We start from the raw sequence: 27,353 nt of genomic DNA, 5'->3' as shown, positions 1-27,353 counted from the left end.
AATGCAGTTTTAAATAAAAACTTTATTTTTAACTTTTTATTTTTTTCTTTTATTGTGTCTGTGTGTTTATTGAGGTAACATTGGTTTATAACAGCATATAAATTTCAGGTGTACATCATTATATTTCAACTTCTGTATAGACTATATCATGTTCACCACCAAAAGTCTAGTTTCCATTGTTATTTTCGATTTTGATTTGTTTACAGAGCTCTCATACAAAGGTATGGTTGACCTTTTTATATATTAGGAAATTTCTTAGTTTCAGATATATTCTTGAATATTATCCTAATCAGACTTTTCAGTTTTCCGTGACGTTGATTGTTTTATCTAGTAATAGATTCTTGCTTTAACATGCAGTATTTTAGTTTTTGGTGGTTTTTTTTTAAAGTTATAACCAAAGATAATTTAATTTTTCTTTTTCTTTAACAGACATATGTAGAGTGTGTCGGTCCGAAGGAACCCCTGAGAAACCTCTCTATCACCCTTGTGTGTGTACTGGCAGTATTAAGTTTATCCATCAAGAATGGTGAGTCACCCTTTTAGAAAATTTTATGTCTAAGCTACAGTTTTGTCATCTATATAATAAGGGGGATTGTTTCAATGAGCTTCCTCTATAATTAATTTTTTAAAAATTTTGTTAAAAAAATTTGAAAATTACCCATGCTGCTTATTACCATGCCGTGTCATTTTGGTATCTAGTCTTCCAGATACATGCGGCTGTTTGTTTATTTCTACCATGGAGAGCTTCTTTTGTTCTTTGAAAGTGTTAACGTTTTCTAGTTTTGGTTGGCGTGATAATAGCTTACGTTTATGAAATGCTTTGTGGTAGGTAGTGCCCAGTGCTTTTACACAACTTAACTCATTTCTTACAACAAAACTGTGGCCTGAGGTAGTAGTAGTAGAATTTTGCAGTTGAGGAAACTGAAGCAGAGAAAGGTTAAGTAACTTGTCCTAGGTAACACAGCTAGCCAGTTATTTACAGAACTAGGATTCAGACCTCACCACCAGGGTAACAGTATTATCAGACAAGTATTAGAGTTCATGTTGAAGCTTGGAGAGTCTTTGATATGCATTTAGTTTTGGGGAGATTACAATTTAGATTAATTGAACCTTTTTAATAGTAGAAAAAATACTGTTTTTATCTGTTATAGTTTTGTACTCTCAGAAGGCATCAGTTATGAAAAGTTGAGTATTATAAATTTGAAATTGTCAAAGTTGTAAAAACTCTTTGATTATAAAGTTTTAATGAAACAGAAGATTAGTTTTCGGTGAAACCTTAAAGTTTCTTTGTTATAAACACTGTACTTATGAATGTATTTGTAATTGCAGCTTAGTTCAGTGGCTGAAACACAGTCGAAAAGAATACTGTGAATTATGCAAGCACAGATTTGCATTCACACCAAGTAAGTTCTTTAGAAGTTGTCACTGCATTTTTGAATTATAACTGACCGCATAAAGGGATTTCAGCAGCTTTAAAGCAACTATTTTGAACTTAATTTGTTTTTGATAGTAATAGACAGTACTGCTATAACATTTTGGAAAATATTTTTAAAAACTACGTCAGCTTTTAACACACACATATGAGATGGAGAGTGATTTAACTTGTGAGATAGTTCTTTTTTCTTTGTTCTTTAATTTTGTGGAAAAGTTCAAATGTATACAAAGGAATAATGAGCCCATATATACCCGTCACTCAATTTGACCCATTTTTAACTCATGTCCTTTGTATGGCATCACCTGTACTGTTACTCCCCACCTCTCCATCCTTTTTAAAGCAAATCCTATCATTTATAATTTCATCTGTACATATTTTAGTATGTATCTCTAAGAGTAAGGGTTCTTTTTAAAAAGCATAACTGTAATACCATTATTCACTCAGAAAAATTAATGGTGCCTTGATTTTATCAAATATCCCATCATTGTTCAAATTTGGGGTATCTTTTGAGTTAAAATTGTGTAAATTGGAATGAAAATAATAAAGGCAAAGTTTTAGTTTACCTTTTTCTTCTTTTTTTTCTTTTTTTGCTGAGGAAGATTTACCCTGAGCTAACTTCTGTTGCCAGTCTTCCTCTTTTTGCTTGGGGAAGATTTGCCCTGAGCTAATAACATCTTTGCTAATCTTCCTCTGTTTTGTATGTGGGTCGCTGCCACAGCATGGCCACTAATGAGTGGTGTGGGTCCCCACCTGGGAACCGAATCTGGGCTGCTGAAGTGGAGTGCGCTGAACTTAACCACTAGGCCACGGGGCTGATCCTGAGACTTTTTAAGCTCAATATTTTGTATGCCTATGTTAAATATTTTGCAGGTCTTTAAAATTTCAATTATATATTATAATTCCTGCACCTACTGATTGATACGTAATGTTCATCTTAAATAAGAGGAGGACTATACTGGCAATTTATCAAGAATTTGAAGCATAATTTTCATTCTGGAATCCTAGTAAATTGCCCTCCTCCCTCAAAGTTTTTATTTTTTTTTAAAGTACCTTGAGCTGCTCAGTATAAAGGCTGTAAATAGTATTAGTTTTACTTTTATATATGATGAGTATAAAAGATTAAAGTCATTACAATTTCACTTTTGAAGCTTTATATTCATCACCACCAAAAAACGTCAGTTCTGTTAATTTGTGGTCTTTAATTTTCTGTAGGGCATAATAGCAAACTATAAGACTGAGTATCTTCATGAAGTTTGATTGATAGGAAATACTCCTGTGACCTTTTTTACTTTGAGGCCATTAAAGGCTTGTGTTTGTACGTTTTACTTTTCATCTGACAGTCATATACTGTTTTATCTTTCTCAAAAACTATTTTTGGTTAATGACTTATTCTTGTGTATTGAATATCCTTTTAAAGTAAGTGATCTTGTGGGTGTGTTGTAAAAAGTTGCTACTTCTTGTGTATTTCTTAATGTTTGTAGCTGTAATGGCTACATTTATAATTATAGCATTTATAATAGTGCTCTCATAAATTTCAGATTATTGATTTTAAAACTTTATACGTCATAATTCCTTGTTTTGGCCTCACTGGAATAGGAGGCGTGCGTTTGTTCTTCCTACATGTTCTTTCTGAGATGCCTGTGGTAGAGCAGTGGTTTTCATTGGAACCATTTAAAATAGGGAAATCTTTCTAGAACATCTTGCAGAGAGATGGGAAGACTTGAATTTACCATTTGGAATGTTGATTATTGTGCTCAAATTGAGGTGGGGGGTGGCTAGCAAATGCCAGCAGGCTGTGTGCTCCCACATAAGATGGCTCTGCTACAGATTGCTGTGGTTTTTAACTGCTGTGTCTAAGACTTGTGTTTGGGAGGAGGGGTCGCTTCTTGATTACATGCCATCAGTTTCACTTTTTTCCTCTGTTGGTTTATCTAATCTTTTATAATTTGGGAAACCAGGTAGTTAGATTGTGTGAGTGCTAAAATATGTATAAATTAGCTTTGCATGAAGTTCATGGCTGTGAGTGAGGGATGTGAACTTCCCTTGAATCTTTGCTCCTGCTCAGAGGACTTTTTTGTTGGCTTCTACACTTCACATGTGATTTGCTTTCGTAAGTGACTTCTGGGTAAATGTGGTGTTGTTGTAACTATTTGATTCGGTTTTTTTTATATTAAGAAAAAATATTAAGTGCAATACAAATGTTGAAAGTTAAGATAGTTCCTCATGCCTATTTTATATTTATGAATTAAGCTGTTTTTAAATCTTCATGAAATTGTGTGTACTTTTTTCCTTTTATAGTTTATTCCCCAGATATGCCTTCACGGCTTCCAATCCAGGACATATTTGCTGGACTGGTCACGAGTATTGGCACTGCAATACGATATTGGTTTCATTATACACTTGTGGCCTTCGCGTGGTTGGGAGTTGTTCCTCTTACAGCATGTGAGTATTCATTCCTCTGTGGTTGGAGTTAAAAACATTGCATAGCTATTTATTATTATAAAGTAATATTGCATTGTGTTTTTGTTCAAATGATATTTAATTATTTGATATTGTAATGTCAGATATTACGAAAACCTCACTTAGAAAACATTCACTTGAGTTAAGGACTATTTTTTAACAGGTCAGTTTCTTGAATGAATGTGGGAAAGGAAAACACAGCATATAGAAGCTAATAATGAAAGTCATGAAAGAATTGAAAAAGCAGAATCAAACCATAATTGCAAGAAACTTGGATTTTATTCTTGAAGTATATTAGAGCTTTTAAGGACTGCAAAAGATGGGTTCTTTTGAGTTTTTTTCACCCTTTTAAAAGAAACTCACATATTTAATGGTCGTGAATAATTGAGAGGCTTGTCTTTCGGATATGGAAGGCTTTCTGGGAGGTTGGTGCACTAACCCTTATTTGACCTCTTTTGGGTTCTTCGTTGTTCTTAGACATGAAGAGGGGTAGATAAGCCTATGGTGCCAGAGTATACAGATATGATTCTTTGGAGTTAAATGCGAATAGGATTTTTGAATAAGTATAATTAATATCCTCATGTCTCCTTAAAATAAAATGAACTTGATCATTTATGAAAATGAAAGTATTGGGAGATACACCAAGCAGTAGAATAGGTGCAGAATAGTGAATTAGTGAGCTGGAAGATTGAGCAAAGAGTTCTCCAGGAGGTAACTCACATAGACCAGAAGTTGCAAGTATAAGGAAAAAAGTGAAAGGTGGAGGCTACATCCACTCGTTTCAGTATCTGTTAAGTAGTTCCAGAAGGTAAAAGAGATAATGGAGATGAAGAAAAGATGGACATATTTTAGATTGGACAAGAGAGAGCTGACAGTGATAAGGGAAAGAGACTCAGAAACCTAGATACCTTCTCAAGTTTTCCAGTGCTGAGTAGGGTGGTGTATAGAATTTACACTTCCCGATTATCCTCCAAAGTAAGGAAAATCAGACTGGCATCAGACTTAAAATGAGCAACATTGAGTCGTGGAAGACAGCAGAAACTTGAAAATTTGACAATTTTTTTTTTTTTTAAAGATTTTATTTTTTCCTTTTTCTCCCCAAAGCCCCCCGGTACATAGTTGTGTATTCTTCGTTGTGGGTTCTTCTAGTTGTGGCATGTGGGACGCTGCCTCAGCGTGGTCTGATGAGCAGTGCCATGTCCGCGCCCAGGATTCGAACTAACGAAACACTGGGCCGCCTGCAGCGGAGCGCGCGAACCCAACCACTCGGCCATGGGGCCAGCCCGAAAATTTGACAATTTTTAAACCTAAAATATTCTACCCGTAAGTTGTTCTCAGATGGAAGAACAAAATACAGACATTACAGTAGATGCAAGGGCTTGGCAAGTTTATCACCTCACACTATTTATCAAAAAAGTGTTTGAGAATATACTAAAATGAGCAAGGAATCGAAGAGAGAGAAAGGTGTGAGCTACAAAGGAAAACAAATGCTTCTTATAGCTAAATTGCAATTATTGTTAACCTACAATAATTAATAATTCTTAGGTAACAGCATGGAACTAAAATTCTGGATGATCTTAACAGGGGAGAAATTGTGAAGGGAAGATAGAAATGAGAGCTTTTTAAGTTGTCTTATTTATGGGGCGATTCTAGATGCCCTAGAAACAGATAGCAAAGTACGGTGCAACAATGCATTAAAAATATAGAGGTGACCAAATAGAGTCCAGAACTAGACCCACAGTAGCGTCATCACCTGATTAACAACAGAGGTGCCGCCACTGTTCCGTGGAGGAAAGATGGTCTTTTCAATAAATGGTATAGCATCTACTGGATGACCGTAAGGAGAAAAATGAACCATATCATTACCTCACACCTGACACAAAAATTTGTTCGAGATGGATCATAAGCCTGAGTGTGAACATTTAAACCAAAAAACTTCTGAAAGAAAATAGATCATAACCATAAAAGAAAATACTAATAAATTGGACTTAATTAAAATTAAGAATTTTTATTCATGCTCAGATACCTTTAAGAGAGAGAGGCAAGCCGCAGAATGAGAGAAGATATTTGCATTACACATATCCGACAAAGGACTTGAATCGAGTATATAAAGAACTATAAATCAGTAAGAAAAGAGCAGACAACCCAATTACAAAGTGGATGGAAGATTTGGACATGTGTTTCTGGAAAGAAGATTATCCAAATAGCCAGTAAACACATGAAAAGATGCTCATGAGGGAAATGCACAGGAACATACTGATACGGACTCAGCAGTGTGGCTGAAATTAAAAGACAAGAGAATGCCAAATGTCTCTTAGGATGTGGAGCATCTGGAACATGCTTACGTTGATGATGGAAGTATATATGCTATAACCACTTTGGAAAACTATTTGGCATTATCTACCAATGCTAGATATTACAAATACCTTATGATCCAGCACTTTCATTTCTGAGACTGTAGCTGACAGAAACATGAGCTTTGTGTCTGCTAAAAGATGTGTATAAGAATGATCACAGCAGTTTTGCTAATGGTAGTTAAAAAGTGGAACCAACCAGATGCCTGTCCATAACAGTAGAATGGATACATTGTGGTTTATCCACACAATGGGATGCTACTTAGCAGTGAAAAACAGAGCTGATTATTGTGACATGGAATAACATGGATGAATTTCACTTCTTTGAGAAAAAGAAACTAGGTGTGAAAGAGTATGGATTATATGATTGCATCTGTGCAAAATTTAAAAATAGGCCAAATTGATCTATGGTGATAGAGATCAGAATAGCGGTTACCTTTTCCTGGAGATACTGACTTGGAATGGGCTTGAGGAAGACTTCTGGGGAGCTGGAAATGTTGAGTATCTTGATCTGGGTGGCACATGCTGCGTAATGATGTTTTGGTCAGTGATGGACTGCATATATAAGAGTGGTCCCATAAGATTAGTACCATATAGCCTAGGTGTGTAGTAGGCTACAGCATCTAGGTTTGTGTAAATACACTTTATGATGTTTGAACAGTGATGAAATCACCTAACGATGGATTTCTCAGAATGTATCCCTGCTGTTAAATGACGCATGACTGTATAAAATTCACCCCAGAGATACAGTTAAGATTTATGTGAATTTTACCTTAATAAAAAAGCAACGAAAGATTTAAAGATAACTGCTGGAACAATAGAAATAGGATGATCAGTTTTCATCCTGGGGAATGGGAGTTGGAAACAACAAATGAAATTTGGAAAGTCCAACAAAAGATAGGAAAGATGGGAAGGGAGGGCGGGGGCGGGGGGAGGTGAAAGAGAGGAGAGGATGTGGTTGCAGCATCTGTAGTCGTGAAGGTTTAGATATCTCTACTGCAGGACAGAGCCTCACAGTTGTGTAGGTATAAAAGTGTTCCACTATGGGAGATAAGTACAGAGCAGCCAAGGTTAGTGCTAAAGGGATTTGTTAGCAAATGCTAACAAAACGCAGGAGCAGTATTAATCAGCCAGATATCTTCAAAATGAAAAGCTTTAGACGGGGAAAAGCATTATATTGCATATTAATGAAAGGCGTGGTCCAATAAGAAAATAAAACTTAAAAACTTTTATGCACCAGAAAACCAGACTTAGAAATATATTTGTAAAGCATCCAGTCACAGTGGAAGACTTAACCCCTCTCTCAGGAGATCACACAGTCAGACGTTAGTAAGAACTTCGAGGATTTAAGGAGCACAGCCAACAAGCTTGGTTGCTGTTCTGACTTGTCTACCTGTACACAGACATGATTAAAATCTAAATTATATCACACAATACATATCCTGTAACTTTTTTCTTAAGTTAGCAGTGTACGCTGACTGTCTTTCCATGCAGCTAGGTGTTGAGCTACCTTGTTTTTTGATGGATGAATAGCACTCTGTAATAAGGAGGCCTATAATTTATGAATCCCTTTTCCTGTCTACAAACATTGGGTTTGTTGTCACTTGTACTTTGTTACAGGCATTCTTTTTTTTTTTTTTCATTTGTTTGTTTATTTTCAGATGTACATCATAATATATTTTGAATTCTGTGTAGAATTACGTCATGTTCACCACCCGAAAACATTATAGTCCATCCCTCACATGTGAGCCTAATCACCCCTTTGCCCTCCCTCCTCCCCCTTCCCCGTTACAGACATTCTTGCTTTGAATATTTTATACACATATATGTTAAGTAATTTCTTTTACAGGAAATCTTTTCCTACCTTGCCATTTTGACTTGGCTTTTCAAAACAGCCATTCAAGTCACCGAGAATTTCTGATACACAGCTATAGGGATGCTTAAGCTAAACACAAGTACTGGTTTGAGAGTAAACAGAAACTGGTTGAGAGGAACCTTTCCTCTTGGGACCCCATTTCCAAATCTTTTCCTGCCTTTTCTGAGAGGATAAGGGGACTGCCGTGCCTTCACCCACACTTCCTCTTTCCCTTCATGGCCAGTTTTAAGATTTTCTCCTTTTGAGGACCCTTGAATCTGCTTTTAAAAAATTGGTCGATAGTTTGCTGTTCATGGCGTTGGAGCATATACTCTACTGAAAAGCCTTCTTAATTTAAAACATTTGCATGCCTAAAACTGAAACCCTTTATTTTCATGAGCAGACTCAATGAATGTTAGAAGTCTGGGTTAAAAAAAGTAATCCAGGGGCCGGCCCTGTGGCTGAGTGGTTAAGTTCACGCGTTCTACTTTGGCGGCCCAGGGTTTTACTGGTTTGGATCCTGGGCACTGACATGGCACTGCTCGTCAGGCCATGCTGAGGTGGTGTCCCACGTGCCTCAACTAGAAGGACTCACAACTAAAATCTGCAACTGTGTAGTAGGGGGATTGAGGGAGAAAAAGCTGGAAAAAAAAATAGAAGATTGGCAACAGTTGTTAGCTCAGGTGCCAATCTTTAAAAAAAAACCAAAACCTTATAATTTTGGAGATCTTTAGATTGTTTTTTTCCTTTTCAAAAATCTATGCTCATTCAGTTAAAACAAATCTAGAGAGAATCTAAACTTTAAACTTATTTTATAACATTTATTCCTCACTCTCACTATTTTTATGCTTGACCATGTGTGTTTTCTTTTTAATTTAGTATTTTGAGACTCAGACTTGCAAAGACTCAATGCTCATTTCAGTGACATTCACAGCGTTCCACTTTACCTCTGTTTAATTGAGCAACTGTCTGCGTTCATGATGAGAGTTGTGACTGTGTGCCTTCATGCCCTTTTTTTGTAGGCCGCATCTACAAGTGCTTGTTTACTGGCTCTGTGAGCTCACTACTGACACTGCCACTAGACATGCTGTCCACGTGAGTATGGACCTTTGTGACAGAGGAAGGCTGCACAGTGTAGATGGTGCTCGTGTTTTTCTCCACGTATTTATTTTTGTTGTAATTTGAAAAGTCCTCTGTTCCAAGGACAAATAATTTCTCTCTCTTATTCTAACAGTTATAGCTACAGTAGAAGTAGCTGACCTATATAAGTGATGTCTGTTTTAAAACACACTTGTTGTAAAGGACTGTTTTGTAATGGAGGGACAGGTTGTTAAATAGGCTGTTGTATAGTGCAAGTATGTTCATAGTTGAGTGTTCATTTAAGCGTGTGTTTTTAATAACAGACATTCAAATTCAAATTGATTTTTAAAATGTTTCTCATGATTATTAGGATATGGGCCCTAAAAGCTTGTTCACTGTAGTTGTTTTACTGGATCTTAATTTGACATTAAGCGGTGTAATTGCATTTTTGGGGAAAGACATACTACATGTGTTTTATTTATTACTGATGTCAGAACTACAAATGCTGTAAATGATGAACTATATCAAGATCATTAGAATATTAAGCCTTCAAAAGATTGCACCCATATTTGCTAAATCTTCTTTTGTACCCAACTGGTCTTTGGTTCCTGATCCCTGTGCCAGTAAAGGCAAGAACAGTATAAGACTCTTATGGGACAGAAGCACTGGGAGTATATTACCATAAAAATAAGCCAAATGACAATGGAAGAGAGGCAGAGATGTATGTTACATTTCTGATAGAAAAGGAGTTAGGAAGGAAGTCTTTTAAGTATCTTGTGTCTGCATCATTTATTTTTTATTTGTTTTTTATTGAGTTCATAATAGTTTACATCAATGTGAGATTTCAGTGGTACATTATTTCTTGACTGTCACCACGTGAGTGCTCCCTTCACCCCAAGTGCCTCCCCCTTCCCCTGGTAACCACTGAACTGTTTTCTTTGTCCATGTGCTTGTTTATCTTCTACATATGAGTGAAATCATCTCGTGTTTGTCTTTCTCAGACTGGCTTATTTCGCTTAGCATAACTCCTTCTAAGTCCTTCCATGTTAGTGCAAATGGGATGAATTTCTCTTTTTTTCTGGCTGAGTAGTAGTCCATTGTATATATATACCACATCTTCTTTATCCAATCATCAGTCGATGGGCAGTTGGGTTGCTTCCATGTCTTGGCTATTGTGAAAAGTCCTGCAGTGAACATAGGGGTGCGTATGTTATTTTGGATTGTTGATTTCAAATTGTTTGGGTAGATACCCAGTAGTGGGATAGCTGGGTCATATGGTAGGTCTCTTTTTAGTTTTTCGAGGAATCTCCATATTGTTTTCCATAGTGGTTGCACCAGTTTGCATTCTCACCAGTAGTGTGTGAGGGTTCCCTTCTCTCCACACCCTCTCCAACATTTGTTATTTTTAGTCTTAGTGATTATAGCCATTCTAACAGGCATAAGGTGGTATCTTAGTGTAGTTTTGATTTGCATTTCCCTGATGATAAGTGATGTTGGACATGTTTTCATGTGTTTTTTGGCCACCTGTATATCTTCTTTGGAAAAATGTCTGCTCATCTCCTCTGCCCAATTTTTGATCCGGTGGTTTGCTTTTTTATTGTTCATATGTGTGAGTGAGTTCCTTATATGTTATGGAGATTAACCCCTTGTCAGATAAATGATTTGCAAATATTTTCTCCCAATTGGTGGGTTGTCTCTTTGTTTTGATCCTAGTTTCTTTTGCGTTGCAGAAGCTCTTTAGTCTGATGAATTCCCACTTGTTTATTTTTTCTTTTGTTTCCATTGTCTGAGAGGACATGGTATTTGAAAACATCCTTTATAGTTCAATGTCAAGGAGTGTACTACCAGTATTATCCTCCAGGAGTTTTATAGTTTCGGGGTGTATCTTCAAGTCTTTCATCCATTTTGGGTTTATTTTTGTGTATGGTGTGACATAGTGGTTTACCTTCATTCTTTTGCATGCGGCTGTCCAGTTTTCCCAGCACCATTTATTGAGGAGACTGTCTTTTCTCCATTGTATGTTCTTGGCACCTTTGTCAAAGATTAGCTGACCGTATATGTGTGATTTTATTTCTGGGCTTTCAGTTCTGTTCCCTGGATCTGTGTACCTGTTTTTGTACCAGTACCACGCTATTTTGGTCACTACGGCTTTGTGGTACATTTTGAAGTCAGGGATTGTGATGCCTCCAGCTTTGTTCTTTTTTCTCAGGATTACCTTAGCAATTCGAGGTCTTTGATTGCCCCATATGAATTTTAGTTTTCTTTGCTCTGTTTTTGTGAAGAATGTCATTGGGATTCTGATAGGGATTACATGGAATCTGTAGATTGCTTTGGGTAGTATGGACATTTTAAACTATGTTTATTCTTCCAATCCATGAACAAGGAATCTCTTTCCATCTCTTTAAGTCGTTATCAGTTTCTCTCAGTAATGTCATAGTTTTCATTGTATAAGTCCTTCACGTCCTTGGTTAAATTTATTCCTAGGTACTTTATTTTTTTAGTTTCAATTGCAAATGGAATTATATTTTTGAGTTCTCTTTCTGTAAGTTTGTTATTGGAGTATAGAAAAGCAACTGATTTTTATACGTTGACTCTGTACCCTGCAACTTTACTGTAGTTGTTGATTACGTCTAAGAGTTTTCCAGTGGATCTTTTGGGGTTTTCTATATATAAGATCATGTCATCTGCAAACAGCAAGAGTTTCACTTCTTCACTCCCTATTTGGATTCCTTTTATTCCTTTCTCTTGCCTAATTGCTCTGGCCAAAACCTCCAGTATTTTGTCGAATAAGAGGGGTGATAGTTGGCATCCTTGTCTCATTCCTGTTCTCAGGGGCATGACGCTCAGTTTTTGTCCATTGAGTGTGATGTTGGCTGTGGGTTTGTCACATATGGCCTTTATTATGTTGAGGTAATTTCCTTCTATGCCCATTTTGTTCAGAGTTTTTATCATAAATGGCTGTTGAATCTTGACAAATGCTTTGTCTGCATCTATTGAGATGATCATGTGGTTTTTATTCCTCAGTTTGTTGATGTGGTGTATCACGTTGATTGATTTGCGGATGTTGAACCATCCCTGTGTCCCTGGTATGAATCCCACTTGATTGTGATGTATGATCCTTTTGATGTATTGCTGTATTCGGGTTGCGAAAATTTTGTTGAGAATTTTTGCATCTTTGTTCGTCAGTGATATTGGCCTATAGTTCTCCTTTGTTGTGCTGTCCTTGTCAGGCTTTGGTATCAGAGTGATGCTGGCCTAGTAGAATGTGTTAGGAAGTGTTCCATCCTCCCTAATTTTTTGTAATAGCTTGAAAAGGATAGGTCTTAAATCCTCTTTGAAAGTTTGGGTAGAATTCCCCAGGGAAGCCATCTGGTCCTGGGGTTTTATTCTTTGGGATGATTTTGATTGCTGTTTCAATCTCTTTCCTTGTGATTGGTCTGTTCAGATTGTCTTGTTTCTTGACTCAGCTTTGGGAGGTTGTAAGAATCAAAGAATTTATCTATTTTGTTGGCATAGAGTTTTTTGTAGTATTCTTTTATAATCCGTTGTATTTCTGTGGAGTCTGTTGTTTTTTCTCCTCTTTCATTTCTGATTTTGTTTATTTGAGCTTTCTCTCTTTTTTTCTTTGTAAGTCTGGCTAGGAGTTTGTCAATTTTATTTATCTTCTCAAAGAACCAGCTCTTTGTTACATTGATCCTTTCTGCTGCCATTTTTGTTTCAATAGCATTTATTTCTGCATTGATTTTTATTATCTCTCTCCTTCTGCTGACTTTGGGCTTTGTTCTTTTTCTAATTCAGTTAGGTGTAATTTGAGATTGCTTATTTGGGATTTTTCTTGTTTGTTAAGGTGTGCCTGTATTGCGATGAATTTCCATCTTAATACAGCTTTTCCTGCATCCCATATGAGTTGGTATGGCATGTTATGATGTTCGTTTGACTCCAGATGTTTTTTGATTTCTTCTTTAATTTCTTCAGTGATCCATTGCTTGTTCAATAGCATATTGTTTAGTCTCCACATCTTTGCCCCTTTTTCAGCTTTTTTCTTGTAATTAATTTCTAGCTTTATAGCATTATGATCGGAGAAGATGCTTGTTATTATTTCAATTTTTTAAAATTTATAGAGGCTTGCCTTGTTTCCCAGCATATGGTCTATCCTTGAGGATGTTCTGTGAGCACTTGAGAAGAATGTATATTCTGCTGTTTTTGGATGGAGTGTTCTATATGTGTCTGTTAAGTCCAACTGTTTAGCTTTTTGTTTAATTCCGCTGTTTCTTTGTTGATTTTCTGCCTGGATGATCTGTCCAATGATGTGAGTGGGGTGTTGAGGTCCCCTACTATCATTGTGTTATTTTTAATATGTTCTTTTATGTTTGTTAATAGTTGCTTTATGAACTTTGGTGCTCCTGTGTAGGGTGCATAGATATTTATAAGCGTTATTTCTTCTTGATGGACTGTCCCTTTGATCATTATATGTTGCCCCTCTTTGTCTCTCTTTACCTGCCTAATCTCGAAGTCTACTTTGTCTGATATAGGTATTGCGACACCTGTTCTCTCTTGTTTGCCATTTGCTTGGAGTATCGTCTTCCTCCCCTTCACTCTGAGCCTGTATTTGTCACTGGAGCTGAGATGTGTTTCCTGGAGGCAACAAATTGTTTGATCTTGTTCTTTAATCCGTCTCGCCACTCTGTGTCTTTTTATTAGAGAGTTCAGTCTGTTTACACTGAGGGTGATTATTGATGTATGAGGGCTTAATGCCATCATTATATCACTCATTTTCCAGTTTTCCTGCATTTCCTTGCTTTCTTGTCCTGTGTGTTTTGGTCTACTCATTGAATTATGCAGTTTTTTATGCTGTGTTCTTTGGTTTTTCCTTATTTATTTTTTGTGTGTCTGTTCTGCTTTTTAGTTCAGTGGCTACACTGAAGTTTATTTTCAGAATCTCATGCATAACGTAGTCCATTTTCTGATGGCTCCTTATTTCCTTAGTCTAAATCAGTCCCTTTCCTCCTCCCCTCCTAAGTTATTATTCTCATTTCTTATTCCAACTTGTGTTGTGAGTTTATGGTTGAAGTGACAAGTTTGTCTTTGTTTTTGATGTTTTCCTTCCCTTTAGCCTAATGCTACAGTTGAATATTTCCTATCCTATTCGGATTCTGTCTTCTTACTCTGTGTTTTGTGATCCTTTTCTCTCTCTTTCTCTTTTTCTAGATATGAGAGCCTTCTTGAGGATTTCTTATGGGGGGGATCTTGTGGCAATGAAAGTCCCTTAGCTTTTGTTTGGCAAAGATTTAACTTCTCTCTCATATCTGAAGGGTATTTTTGCTGGATAGAGTATCCTTGGCTGAAGATTTTTATCTTTTAAAGTTTTGAATATGTCATTTCATTCTCTCCTAGCTTGTGAAGTTTCTGCAGAGAAATCTGCTGAAAGTTTGATAGGGATTCCTTTGTAGGTTATTTTCTTCTGCCTTGCTGCCCTGAGTATTCTTTATTTGTCATTCATTTTTGCCAGTTTTACTACTATATGCCTTGGAGTAGGTCTTTTTACATTGACGAATCTAAGAGATCTGGAAGCTTCCTCCACACACATTTCCCTCTCATTCCCTAGATTTGGGAAGTTCTCTGCTATTATTTCTTCGAGCAAGCTTTCTGCTCCATTCTCCTGTTCACCTTCTGGAGTACCTCTAATTCTTATGTTGCATTTCCTCATCGAGTCAGATATTGCTTGAGACTTTGTTCATTTCCTTTTAGTCGCGGTTCTCTCTCCTCTGTCTGGAGCATTTCAGCATGTCTATCTTAGATTATGATGATTGGCTCCTCTGTGGTGTCCACACAAGCATTCAGGGAATCCATATTTTGTTTTCTCTCCTCCATTGTGTCTTTCATCCTTAATATTTTTCTTTTAAGATTTTATTTTTCCTTTTTTTTCTGAAGCCCCCCGGTACATAGTTGTGTATTTTTAGTTGTGGGTCCTTCTAGTTGTGGCATGTAGCATGCCGCCTCAGCACAACCTGATGAGTGGTGCCATGTCCACACCCAGGATTCAAACTGGCGAAACCCTGAGCCAAGGAAGCAGAGTGCGCAAACTTAACCACTCGGCCATGGGGCCGGCCTCGCCATCTCTAATATTTCTGATTGATTGTTCTTTATAGTTTCAATCTCTTTTGTGAAGTAGCTCCTGAACTTGTTGAATTGTTTCTCTATATTCTCTTTTACTTCATTGAGTTTTTTGATGATAACTATTTTGAATTCATTGTTATTTAGTTTACTTATATCTGTGTCCTCAAGACTGAATTCTGGGTGCTTGTTGTTTTCTATCTGGTCTGGAGATTTGATGAATTGCCTGATGCTGGAAGGATGAGTTTTCCCCATTGTGCTATTATTCAGTTGCAGTTACAGCCTATAGCCACTGGGTGGGGGTCGAGAACCAGGTATTCTGAGCCTTCCACTTTCAGCTGAGATGGCATGGGTGGGTCAGGGGAGGGGCGATTTCTCCTGCGTGCAGTCCCGGGTTTCCCGATGGGCTCTCATTATCTGGTCTCCTGGGGTCTTGGCTTGATGAGGTTACCCCACACGAAAGCTTTCGCCACGTTAGAGGGCTTACCTCTAGGCTGCAAGGGCCCTAGGGAGTCCTGGGTGGTCCCGCGGACACGTGACCCCTCCTCCATTCCTTCCCTCACAGAGCCTCCTGCAGCAGCGACTGCAGTCTTTAGGGAAGGGAGTGACATTCTCTCTTACCCAGTTCCAGCTCCTCCCAGGAGGGCTCCAGCCTCTCTGCCCTCCGTCGTGTGGCTGCCGTGATTCTCCGAGGATTTTTGTGCTTTTGGGGTATTTTCTGTTGGAATATGGTTGCTCCTTTTTGTTGTATGTTGAAGGGGAGAGAGTCCTGGACAAGCTCACTCCACCATGACGTTGACATCACTATTTTTAATAATGACTGAAAATACTTAGAAACATTAGCTGTGTCTGTGACTTGGTTTCCTACTTACTAGTTATATCTTTTTTGGATAAAACAGGCAAGTTATTTAATTTATGTCTGTTTCTTTGGCAGTAAAAGAAATAGATAAAAAGGTTTTGAACTTGAACCTTGTTTACATTAGAATTGTTTTTTGTTTTCATTATTGAAGAACAGCTTTGATAAAGTAACGTTTAGGGGTAGACAAGCACCTTAAAAATATAGAGCAGTAATGTCTATAGGCTTGACAAAAAGGAGAAGTAGTAATTGGACACACTTGAAAGTTTGGAAAGGGTATAGGAAGGTTACCCTTTGTATGATAATATGGATCTTCTGTGAAGTGATGCAGTAGAAACAAAGAGGACAGCGTTTCTATTTCTGAACATCAGATTTTCCTCTCAGCCATCCAGAGCACCGTCTTAGTATAAAAGCAAGAAAAATCAGTCTTACATGCTCAGCCATCATTGATTTTGTCTCTGTGTGTGACGTAGTTCATCGCTGGCTTTCATTTAGGAATTGTATATGTAAGAAAGATGCATATTGGAAGTAGTGAGGGAGGTCAGAGAAAAGCAAAGAACGTCTGCTCTGAGAGGTGGCAATTACATTTTAACAACTATAAACTCATAAATCACCGTTTCACACAGGGCAGCCTTGTTCCACTTAATTCAAGGCGAAAATTCTGTACGTCATTGTAGTTCTTGAGGGTGCAGTGTAGCAGCCAGTCAGTATCTCAGTTGTCTGGAAAAGATGACTTGAGCTCCCATCTGTGCTGTTTAAGCGGCAGAGCTATACTACTTCTTTAATGGTTTCTGTTTTAAATGGCTAAGTGGGGTAATGTTTACCAAAACTTAAATTGGAGGCTTTGGCTATGTGAAAAACCATCGTTTCTGGAAGTACATCAGTGGAAATGCCAGAGAACTGGGGTAGTGCCATACTTGTGCCACCTTTGCTTCTTGTCGGTGGAACCGTGGAAAATCTGGGTGTTTGGCCCTGTGATCACTTAGGTGATGGAGTGCGGTAGCTGGTTGTAACAGAAGGAATAAAAAAAATAGCATTGGAATAAAAACGTTCCTGCTTCTGCCAGTTTTCTGGTGACCTTGGGCAAATCATTGGACTCTTCTGAACCCTAGTTTCCTCATCTGTAAAATGAGGAAGATCATGCCTCAGGGATTTGGGTGGGCTGTTCAAAGATTAAACTCACAAACATCTGTAAAAACTACGTGTAAATTTTGAGCACTATTTTAATGTATAGCATAATTATCACGAAAACTCAGAGCTCTTGCTTGCCTTATATTGGCGGGCTCCCCTTTTCTCTCTGACCTGGTTGGTTAGGGGGCCGCCTGAATTGCCTCCATGAGACTGCTCATTGACGTGAGATGAGTGCTGGAGGCATGGCAGGGACAGTCAAAAGAAATTGTAACCATGGTGTGCTTTTATAATCCTGTGCTGTCTGTTACACTTTGAGGAATTGAGTCAGTTTTTCTGAAAGTACTTGTTAACTAAACTACTTTCTTTTCCTGAGTAATGTTTCGTTTTCTCTGTAAATTTAATTTTTGAAATTTTAGTTTAAATTTCTTAATATATTAGCAGCTGCTGTGTATTCTTTTTTTTTTTTCCGTTTTCTCCCCAAAGCCCCCCAGTACATAGTTGGATATTCTTAGTTGTGGGTACTTCTAGTTGTGGCGTGTGGGACGCCGCCTCAGCGTGGCTTGATGAGCGGTGCCATGTCCACGCCCAGGATTTGAACCAAGGAAACACTGAGCCGCCTGCAGCGGAGTGTGTGAACTTAACCACTTGGCCACGGGGCCGGCCCCACAGCTGCTGTATATTCTGTAGCTCAGTTCTTCAGGCCGTCTCTAGGCACAGCATATCAATTAACCATTGCTGCAAAACATACTGTCTCCAGAATTTTGTAGCTTAGGACAGCCATTTTATTTACTCCTGATTCTAGGGGTTAGCAGTTGGTCTGGTCTAAGCTGATCAGTTCATCTCTTGGGCTTGCCTCTGTCGTTCATCCGTTTCACTGGGGTTGGATGGTCTAAGGTGACCCTGGCTGGGGTGCCTTGGTTGTCTTCCGTATGGCCTCTCATCTTCCAGAAGGCTGGCAGGGCTTTATTACATGGTAGTCTCAGGGCAGCATTCTCAAAGGGTGATCATGGAAGCCCAAAAGCTCTCTTCTAGGCTCTGGGACTCTGGCAACATCACCTCTCATCTTGGCAGTTCACAAAACCAGCCCAGATTCAAGGTGTGAGGAAAAAGGACTTGGTAAAGAGCTTGTCACCATTTAAAATCCTCAGCAACCAGTTGTTATTGCTGATGACAAAAAAGGAGTATTTTAGTCCCCACCTATCAAAGTTTTAATGATCTGGAGAGTTCCTTAGCAAGGCGGTGGTTAGGATTCCTCTTTTGGTTAGGGCTGGGTGATATCTGAGGGCCAAGTGATATCTGATATCTTTTGCCATTTCTATTGAGTCAGTGCAGTTTGGAAGGCACAGGTCTTTAAAATTGACCCTTACTCAGGTTTTCTATGGAGGAAAAACTTCTTCCATTATGATAGTAGATTTTCCAAAGGCTACCAAGATTCTTGAGTTACCTTTGAATTATTCTGAAATCAGACATAGCCCCTGAAGAGAGGAAAAGAACCAAGAGGTCTTCAGTACTAGAGTACTCCATGTATTTTCATGTATGGTTATAAAGGAATCATATTTGTCTGTCTGAATTTGTTAAGGAACTGATATACTTTTGGTATATTTGCAGTTATCCTCAAAGTTTAATCTGCTTTCTAAGTGATAGGTTTCTGAAACGCACCGTAGACTTCTTTGTCTTACAGTTCACGTGCTGAAAATCTCCGCCTTCCTCTCTTTACATTGTCAGTGGGCCTTTCTGGAGGTACTTCTCCACTGTTCTGATTTGCTGATTTTGTTGATTAGTGTGGGCTCAGGGATCAGCTAACCAAGTTCGTTAAACTTGTGAGTGAGATAAGGATAAGGAAATTCCTAGTGATGGTTGGATGGAGTCATTCACCTTTAGTAAATTAGATACATTGACTACTTGACCTTAGTTGTTTTTGGCTTTTGCTTGCTGCCCTCCTCTTTCTCAGCCATGTTTAAAGACAGGCTGTGGACAGCTAATTTCTATGTAGTTCTGATGTTATTCTTTGCCTACTATAAAATAAACACATATAATACAAATATATAAGTAAATATATTTGATCAGCTTGTATAAGATAGATAGAACTTCACTATCCTCAGAAATAATTGTTTTTGAAAAACTGATTTTCACCCAGAAAATTATGACTGACTTTTCTGGCTGCTCTTTCTGAGATTTTACCGTAAAAGGAAATGTTATTTTGATTTCTTAATTTGAAGTGTCCTTTGGAGTAATTCTATATAATTTTTTTTTAATAGGGACAATTTGTTGGCAGATTGTTTGCAGGGTTGTTTTGTTGTGACATGTACACTGTGCGCATTCATCAGCTTGGTGTGGTTGCGAGAGCAGATCGTCCATGGGGGAGCACCAGTTTGGTTGGAGCACGCTGCTCCGCCCTTCAATGCTGCTGGGCACCACCAGAATGAGGTAACTCCCTCCAACCCCAAGTTGGTTTTATTTGGGTAGGAGATGAAAATTACTGTCACCCTCTAAGACCTAAACGCTTGATTCCCATGCAAGGAAGGAGTCCCCTTGCAAAGCAGGTCATGAAAAAGTTTGGGAGAAGGTTAAAGGAGATGTGAAAAATGTAAGAATGCTGCTGTGACTTTGCCTGTGAATTTTCTGGCGAGATTGGGAACAATATTCGGGGTATCCTACAGTGCTGATTGTTCCTTTAGCCTGGGTTAACTGCTTATTGCAGTCCTGGAAGTTAAGATACAAACTCCAGCATTGCGCATGCTTCTGACATGCTGCATGACATTGAGGACGCTTTCTGCCCTCTTTGTTCACTGCTTTCTTTGTGTGTAAAATGTCTCAGTTTTGCTGCTCCCAGTAGAAACATCAACAGAAGTAGAAAAGTTGGAGTACTGTTTATAACAATCTTGTGCAGTTTTATTTTTTCTTAATGAGAGATGACATGCTTAGATGTAAGAGCATTTGCTAGAGGTATTACAAAGAGAAGGAGGATGTAATAAATGATTTTTAGTGTCTTGCTTGCTGAGAAATTATGGGGCTGAAGAGGTCCCAAAACTTAGCTACTTCTATATGAAAACAATTTACACTTCATAAAATTTTTGTTCTTAAAAATTGACCGTGAAATACTCAAAATGATAATTTCTGCTTTTGTCACTGTATAGCTTGATTTCATCAAATTCTGGCATACCTTTTTCTCAGTAGAATTAAGAGTGCAACTACTCCTTTGAAAACTACACATGTAAAACATGGCACTATAAAGAAAGAGCACTGTTCTTGTCTAGTATTACTTTTATCATTGTACCTTGTATTTTGAAGCACTTAATATAGTTCTCCTTTTAGGATCTTCGTTAACTCCATGGTAGTTCAATGTTTTAGTTAACTGCAGCTATATCTTTGCATTTGGTAGGTAGCAGGACTCAGGAAGGGCCAAAGGAGATGCATGTGGGAACGGGTAAAGTCCATATGGACAAGCTTTCCTACTAAGCAGAAATTAGCAACCTTTTCCTCAAGTGTTTAACTGATTACTGAGAATTAAGTTATATATCTATACATGTGTAAACAAACAAACAAATAGATGCATAAATATATTTTCATTCCTGAGGCAGTCAGTAAAGATAAGAAATGCCTTATAAAGAAGGATTGTGGAGTGATATATTCTAGATAGCTAGATTTGTTAACCCATTTTCTATAATGCTTTGTGAAATGTTAATCTCTAAATTATATACACTGTGAGGTGAGTTTATGTGCCTCATATACCAGATTGATCCCAAATCAGATGTGTTTAGAAAAGATGACTTTGAGAAGTGTTTTTTGGAAATTTTGTAGGGTTTGTGTTTGTTAGTTTTGTTTTTTTTTAGAAGGGGGAGTGCAATTTGGAAATAGAGCAAAACTGAGACACATTAGCTAAATTTCTGGGCTCTTCCATCATTTTAGGCTCCAGCAGGAGGAAATGGTGCTGAAAATGTTGCCCCTGACCAGCCTGCTAACCCACCAGCTGAGAATGCAGTGGTGGGGGAAAACCCTGATGCCCAAGATGACCAGGCAGAAGAGGAGGAAGAGGAGAATGAGGAGGAAGATGATGCTGGTGGGGAGGACGCAGCTGATGCCAACAACGGGGCCCAGGGTAATGGCTGCTGCCTGTTCTCACCCTTCCCTCATGACCTTGAGTCAATGCCCAGCCTACCTTGGGGAGAAGGACTGGAGTTTTCAAAATTTAATGGATTTGATGTTCTATTTCTGTTTTTACTTTATTTTGGCAAACTTGCATTTATCAATATGTGGATGCATAAATATATTTTTTGTCTATGAAACAGCGCACTTTGTGTTTTAAAATCTTACTTTACATAGGACTTTTATAGGAGGGATAGGACAAAATTATTTGTGAATTAGAACATATCCTAGTTTTTGGTTTAAAGGAATTTGATACAGATTTACCTTACTCTTCTGCCATTTCTATTGAGTCAGTGCAATTTTTAATATCAAAGAATTCTTGAAGTGTTAAGTACAGGTCACATGCCACCCAAAGAAACTAATTACTCATTTTCTAGCAGTGTAACTCTAGAATGTAAAAGAAGATCTGAGACCAGGCCTGCCAGTCAGCTGTCAGTAGTTCACAGCCTCCTTTTCTCTCTTCCCACCCCAGAGTTTTCCTGTCAAAAGCTGAACTGTTTCTGAATCCACTTGACGTTACTGATATCTGAGTGTCTCCTGTGTGCCAGGCACTCAAATACCAAGTCCCCATGTTAGTGGAGTTTCTGGTCTAGTGAAGAAGTAGGAATACCCAAGTGAACAAATTTATCGTTACACATTGTGACAAATTGGGTGCAGATTGCTCTGAGGATGCTTCTGGGGAGAGACCTATTTTAAATAAGATTCCCTGGGTAGCTCAGAGTAAGTGATACTTGAGCTGAGATCTGAAGGATGAGAAGAAGCAAGTTGTGTAGTGGGAGCAAGGGGCTTTTGCAGGGAGAGGTGAGTGTATGTTTAAAGGCTCTGAGAATGTGACCTGCTGCTGCCTTCGTGCAGGCCATCATTTCTTTCTCTTGTCTAATCCAAGAGCTCCTAACTGGTCTCCTTTCTTTCATTCTTGTTTCGCATAGTATTCATATAGCTCTCCTGCCTTTAAAATCTTTCAGTGGTTTTTCCATCACACTAAAGAACAGAATAAAATCCAGGCCTCACATTCCTCTCGTATGATCTCATCCCTGTCTTCCTTTGATACTACATCTTCTACCACCCCCCTCCTCACCCAGAGAATTCTAGTCCCCTGGCTTCCTTTTCTCAAATCCACTAAATTTATTCTTGATTCAGAGCTGTTGCATTCCTCTCTTTTCCATAACTTTATTTCCTTTTTTAGCTCTTATCACAATATAGAATCATCTTATTTTATGTTTTGTGTTTATTTATCTGTATTGTTATTTATTGCCTAACAAGCAAATTCTCTGTATGGAAAAATTTTAAATGCGTTTTAGCTTCTCAACAGCAGCTTACAAAACACCAAATTAAAAGAGTGCATTTTATTATTTATGGTTCAAGTTCCATCAGTAATCTTTAAACTACAATTATATTTCCAGATGACATGAACTGGAATGCTTTAGAATGGGACCGAGCTGCAGAAGAGCTTACGTGGGAAAGAGTGAGTAAGACTTCTTTCTCTCAAGCATCCTAGTGTTTTAATCCTAAAGTAAATTTTAAAGTTGGGCATACTTACATGTATATACAAATTTTGTACTTACATTTGATGAAAACTTTAATAGAACTTTAATTTCTAGAGAAAATTAAGTGATGTATTGTTTGTGGTGAAAATATTATGATGAAGATGTATTGATGACTTTTTCTGTCTTCTGGTCTTTAATACAAACCTTTCTCCACTTAAGGGAATGTTTAACCTGAAATGGTGGACTTTCGAAAAATGAAGTAACAATTTAAGTATTAGTCTGATGCTTTGGTTGACAAAATAATACAGTTGTGTCATGAAATCTTGCCTGGGTCTGTATCTGATAGAAGAATTAAACCTAAGACGGATTTCTTTTGACTTTATAATCATATCATTTGGAATAAAAGGAGACCCAAGATAAACAACTCTCATAAACAGAAGTTTTTTACTCTGAAAAATGATAGACCGTATTGGAAAGTAGTGGGTAAGGATTATGTTGAAAGATATTGAAAGGAAAATGAGCTTTTTTCATAAATAGAATAAAAAATGTGTTGTGTCTTGAATTAATGCATATTATTATTTATTTTAGATGCTAGGACTTGATGGATCACTAGTTTTTCTAGTAAGTAAAGCTAATATTTTTTAATAATAGAATTGTGACTTAATTGTGTTAGTGATTCAGGGGGTTTCAAATTTATGGTATATGCCAGTTTTTTATACTAACGGTCAAAATACCCTTTGATTTTTGATTATTTGACATGTTGAAGAAGGTCTATTTTGTATATTGGAAATATTGGCAAAGTGTAAAGGTAATACTTTTAAAAAGGAAATTATTAAATATTTGATTTTTAGACAAGAAAATGAAATACCAAGTTAATGGTAGTTAAGAAGCACTTGGTCTTTTAAAGTTCCACCTTGCAATGTTTAATGTCTGAACTGGTGAAAACAGCCACTTTGCGATGTTCCCAGTGAGAGCCCCAGGCCCATTGTAGGCCTCTGCTATTTCCTGAACCCCATTTATTAGCTTCTTAGTAAAGAGGACAACTCAAAGGTGAGGAACAATTCTTTAAAGAACCTGTTCTTTAAAGGGGAAATGATGCTCTTTTTAGGTTCTGTAATATAAAACCACTTGTCATTTGGGATTTTCCTATAGCTTTGGGTATCAAGATGACTTTGGCTGCATGTTGTAGAACCCCTGCTGACCAAAACAATAGCATCAGAGGAACTCCAGAGGAAGGATGGGCTTGGGGGTGCTTGATCCAGAGGCCCAACAGTGTCATCAGAGACCCAAATAATTTCCATTTGTCTCCTCTGCTGTCCACAGTGTGGGCTTCCTCCTTGGGCTGGTTCCAGATGGGAGCCAGAATAGGAAGTTGAAGGTAGTAGGGTGAGGCTATTGAGGAATGTATCTGGTGGTAATTCACAGGTTAGTGAGAATGTGATATTAGTGAGTTCCTGTTCAAGATTTGATCAAGGTCAGTATAGAAGGTGTTATTTGGCTCCATATTCATTTATGTCCCTTACTTCGTCAATCCCTCATAGATGAGTGACAGAAGTTGTTGGAAGCAGTGGTCACTCAAACTCATTCTAATTATTGGAAAAAACTGTTTATAGGATGACTTCATTGTTGATTGAAAATTATTTTTTGTGTCTTCCATGTCCCAGCTGTTGTGATAGTTACTGGGAGATTCAGAGATGAGTGAAATAGGACCCTTCTTCTCAAAGATGGTTTGAGTTTGGTAGAGAGAAACGAACATGTAAAGGAGGAACTTTAGAGATACTGTCTATTAAAGACTCAGTGACAAAAAGTCATAAGGGACCCAGGAGAGGGCTTGGTCAGGTCTTAGTGGAGGCTTGTCAGCAGGGAATTTTTAGAGAAGATAACTTAGAGGTTGCTGCCCAAAAGATATTAGGGATAAGGACAGTTTGAGAGCCCTTAAGCCAAGGTAAGGTGAAAAAATTCGAGTGATGATAAACTGGTGTGGTGAGTAGGAATGGTAGCAGTCATCTCTTAGACAAACTAATCATCCTTCTTGCAGATTGAGGACCTGATCAGAATAATCTTTCTAGAAAGAAAATCTTACCATGTTGCCCGCCTTGGAAAGATCATTTAACTTGATGGTGAGGGGAGATGGTAGGCCTGGACAAATGGGCTTGGTGGTTCTAGTGAGTGTCAGCATGGAGCATGACTAAAGTATATGTGACGTGGCTGGAGGAAATAGACAGTAGCAGTCATCTGGAGGTGATGATACGTAACTGTGGAAGTGGATCAATGGCCAAGTGAGAATGAGTATTCTGAGAGGTGAACAAAGAAAACCAGGACACCACAGGAAGAAAAGGGACCAGAGACAATCAGGCGACCTTGCACAAGTCATGAGAACAAAATGGACAGTGAAAGAAGCACTGTGAAGGTTACATTATATGTAGTTTAGAAGTAACATGGTTTTCAAATATTTCTCCATTTGGAATTTTTCAGTGTCATTTGATTTAAATGAAATCTGGCAATTATTTGTGAGAATCTGTGTAGTTTGTGGTGTGGTAGATTGTTAATTTTTGAAGAGGAAATATTTATGGATTGATTTATTTGTTTTTTTTTCTGTATGTAACATGAACTTTGAGTTTTATTAGGTTTAGTTTTATGGGCTATCTAATGGAAAATGAAAAGTTGTGCATAATTTCTGTGAAGAGATCTCAGAATTAAAGAGTGAAAATTTCAATTTTCTAACTAAATAAGTGGAATAGTCCAGTTAACCACATATCAACTAGGAATTGATGTTTTATTAATGCTCTTTTCCTTTAGGAACATGTCTTCTGGGTGGTGTCTTTAAACACTCTGTTCATTCTTGTTTTTGGTAAGTGGTCTTTATGCTTTTATTTATGGTATTATGGCAGGAGTTCAGTTTTTCGGAGCCTTGTTATAAATTTTTCTATCATTTTGTTTTTAAACATAGGCGTATATGAAACAGATTTGGATAATAAGCCTGTATAGGAAGGCCTCAGGTATACAGATTCTTTCCTAAGCAAGACTGACGACAGTTACCTACTGTCTTTGCTTCTGTTGGGCATTTCTGTCTCTTTTTGTAGAAGCTGATTTTAGATTGACTTGAGAATATTCAGTATCTTACCTCTGTAATTAATTTTGTGCTGATTACCTTGTGCTCTTCCCTGTGGCTGAAGATTAGTTTCCATCTGTCAGAATCTGACCAAGGCCTTACCAGTGACACTGGCTTCTGAGCTGTCACCAGAGATGGATGTAGGCTTGAGGAAAGACAGTGAGCCTTCCCCAAGTGTGAATTCCCCTTAGAAGCAGATTCCGGTCCCTGTAAAGTCACTTACGAACACTTTCACAACTGCAGCTGTGAGGATTCTTCTGACGCCACGCACTAGTCCTCCCACTGGGAATAATTAGAGAAAGGAAGGCAGGATTGAGGAGATGCAGTTGACAGGTTTTTCTGCTTTGGGAAAGATAAGGGAAACTGAGTTAAGTAAACCAAGACTTTAGAATTCAATTCCTGTGTCTCTTGGGAGTGAAGGTAGAGTCTGATGGAATCAGGTTATTGTTAGACTGTGCTATGGTTTGTGTCTCAGAGAGAGACCTCAGGCTACAGATCTCTCTGTAGGGATGATCTTTGAGAAATTCCTTGCTTAGTGCATGTGAGTCACCCCTCGGTTCTGCTGAGGAGGAGGAGTAAAGATTTTCAAATGCTCTGTGTTGGGGACCACATCGTGACTCAGAAAGCAGTTGTCTTCAACAGAAAGCCATGTGGTCAAAAAGACACTGAGTATGTAGGTTGAGGATGAGAAAAAATTAATTTCTGAATATTATCTATGAACAAAAGAAATGTACAGGTATCTTGCTGAAACAAAATATCTTGAAAAAGTTCCATTGATTCTTCATTTTTAGTGTAAATATTTAAGGTGGTGCAAATTAACAGGAAGCTCATTCTTTGTTAATCTTGCATATGGGGGTGAAAATGTGTCTGCAGATTATTCTGCATTTATTTTTTATTATGGAAAATGATTGATTATAGAGTGTGAAACTGTTTTGATCTTGGCCATGTTTTCTTTGAGAGAAAAAATCATCTATAGAATTTAATCTTTGCTCTTGCAGGAAAAGATTAATGCTAAATTAATGTTTGGAGGAACAAGAAGTGACAGCTCTCATTTATATAAAGCAAATCTCATCTAAGTAAATTTTTTTCTAATCCAACCTCCTAAGCTTATACTATGAAGAAAATTTTGTCTTAGTAAACTTATATACATTATACTATATTTAGGATCTTCTGAAATGAAACAAGAACCTTTTCTCTTTTAGGAATATACTTTTCCTTCTAGGTGAGCAGTCTTTGGCATTAAGCACTCATGCTTCTTTCCTACTTGGGTTGCTCTACTGCAGTTTTCCACTGGCATTTTTTGGGATTCTTGTGGTCATATAC

General features: G+C 37.8%; 1 protein-coding gene across 3 annotated transcripts in view; it reads left to right on the top strand.

Annotated features, from left to right (window-relative positions):
• The window catches only part of MARCHF6 (membrane associated ring-CH-type finger 6), an 84,431-nt gene that overhangs the window by 20,428 nt on the left and 36,650 nt on the right, over positions 1–27,353 (top strand). For all 3 annotated transcript variants that reach the window (XM_070587208.1, XM_070587209.1, XM_070587207.1), the window contains exons 2-10: positions 430–526; positions 1,330–1,403; positions 3,734–3,877; positions 9,127–9,199; positions 19,544–19,712; positions 21,195–21,384; positions 22,835–22,896; positions 23,507–23,539; positions 25,718–25,769. In XM_070587208.1, the coding sequence (XP_070443309.1) occupies positions 430–526; positions 1,330–1,403; positions 3,734–3,877; positions 9,127–9,199; positions 19,544–19,712; positions 21,195–21,384; positions 22,835–22,896; positions 23,507–23,539; positions 25,718–25,769 (894 nt within the window). The remainder of the gene's footprint in view (positions 1–429; positions 527–1,329; positions 1,404–3,733; positions 3,878–9,126; positions 9,200–19,543; positions 19,713–21,194; positions 21,385–22,834; positions 22,897–23,506; positions 23,540–25,717; positions 25,770–27,353) is intronic.

Source organism: Equus przewalskii, chromosome 20 (genome assembly GCF_037783145.1).
Source record: "Equus przewalskii isolate Varuska chromosome 20, EquPr2, whole genome shotgun sequence".
NCBI lineage: Eukaryota > Metazoa > Chordata > Mammalia > Perissodactyla > Equidae > Equus > Equus przewalskii.
This window is presented reverse-complemented; position numbering and strand designations above follow the sequence as displayed.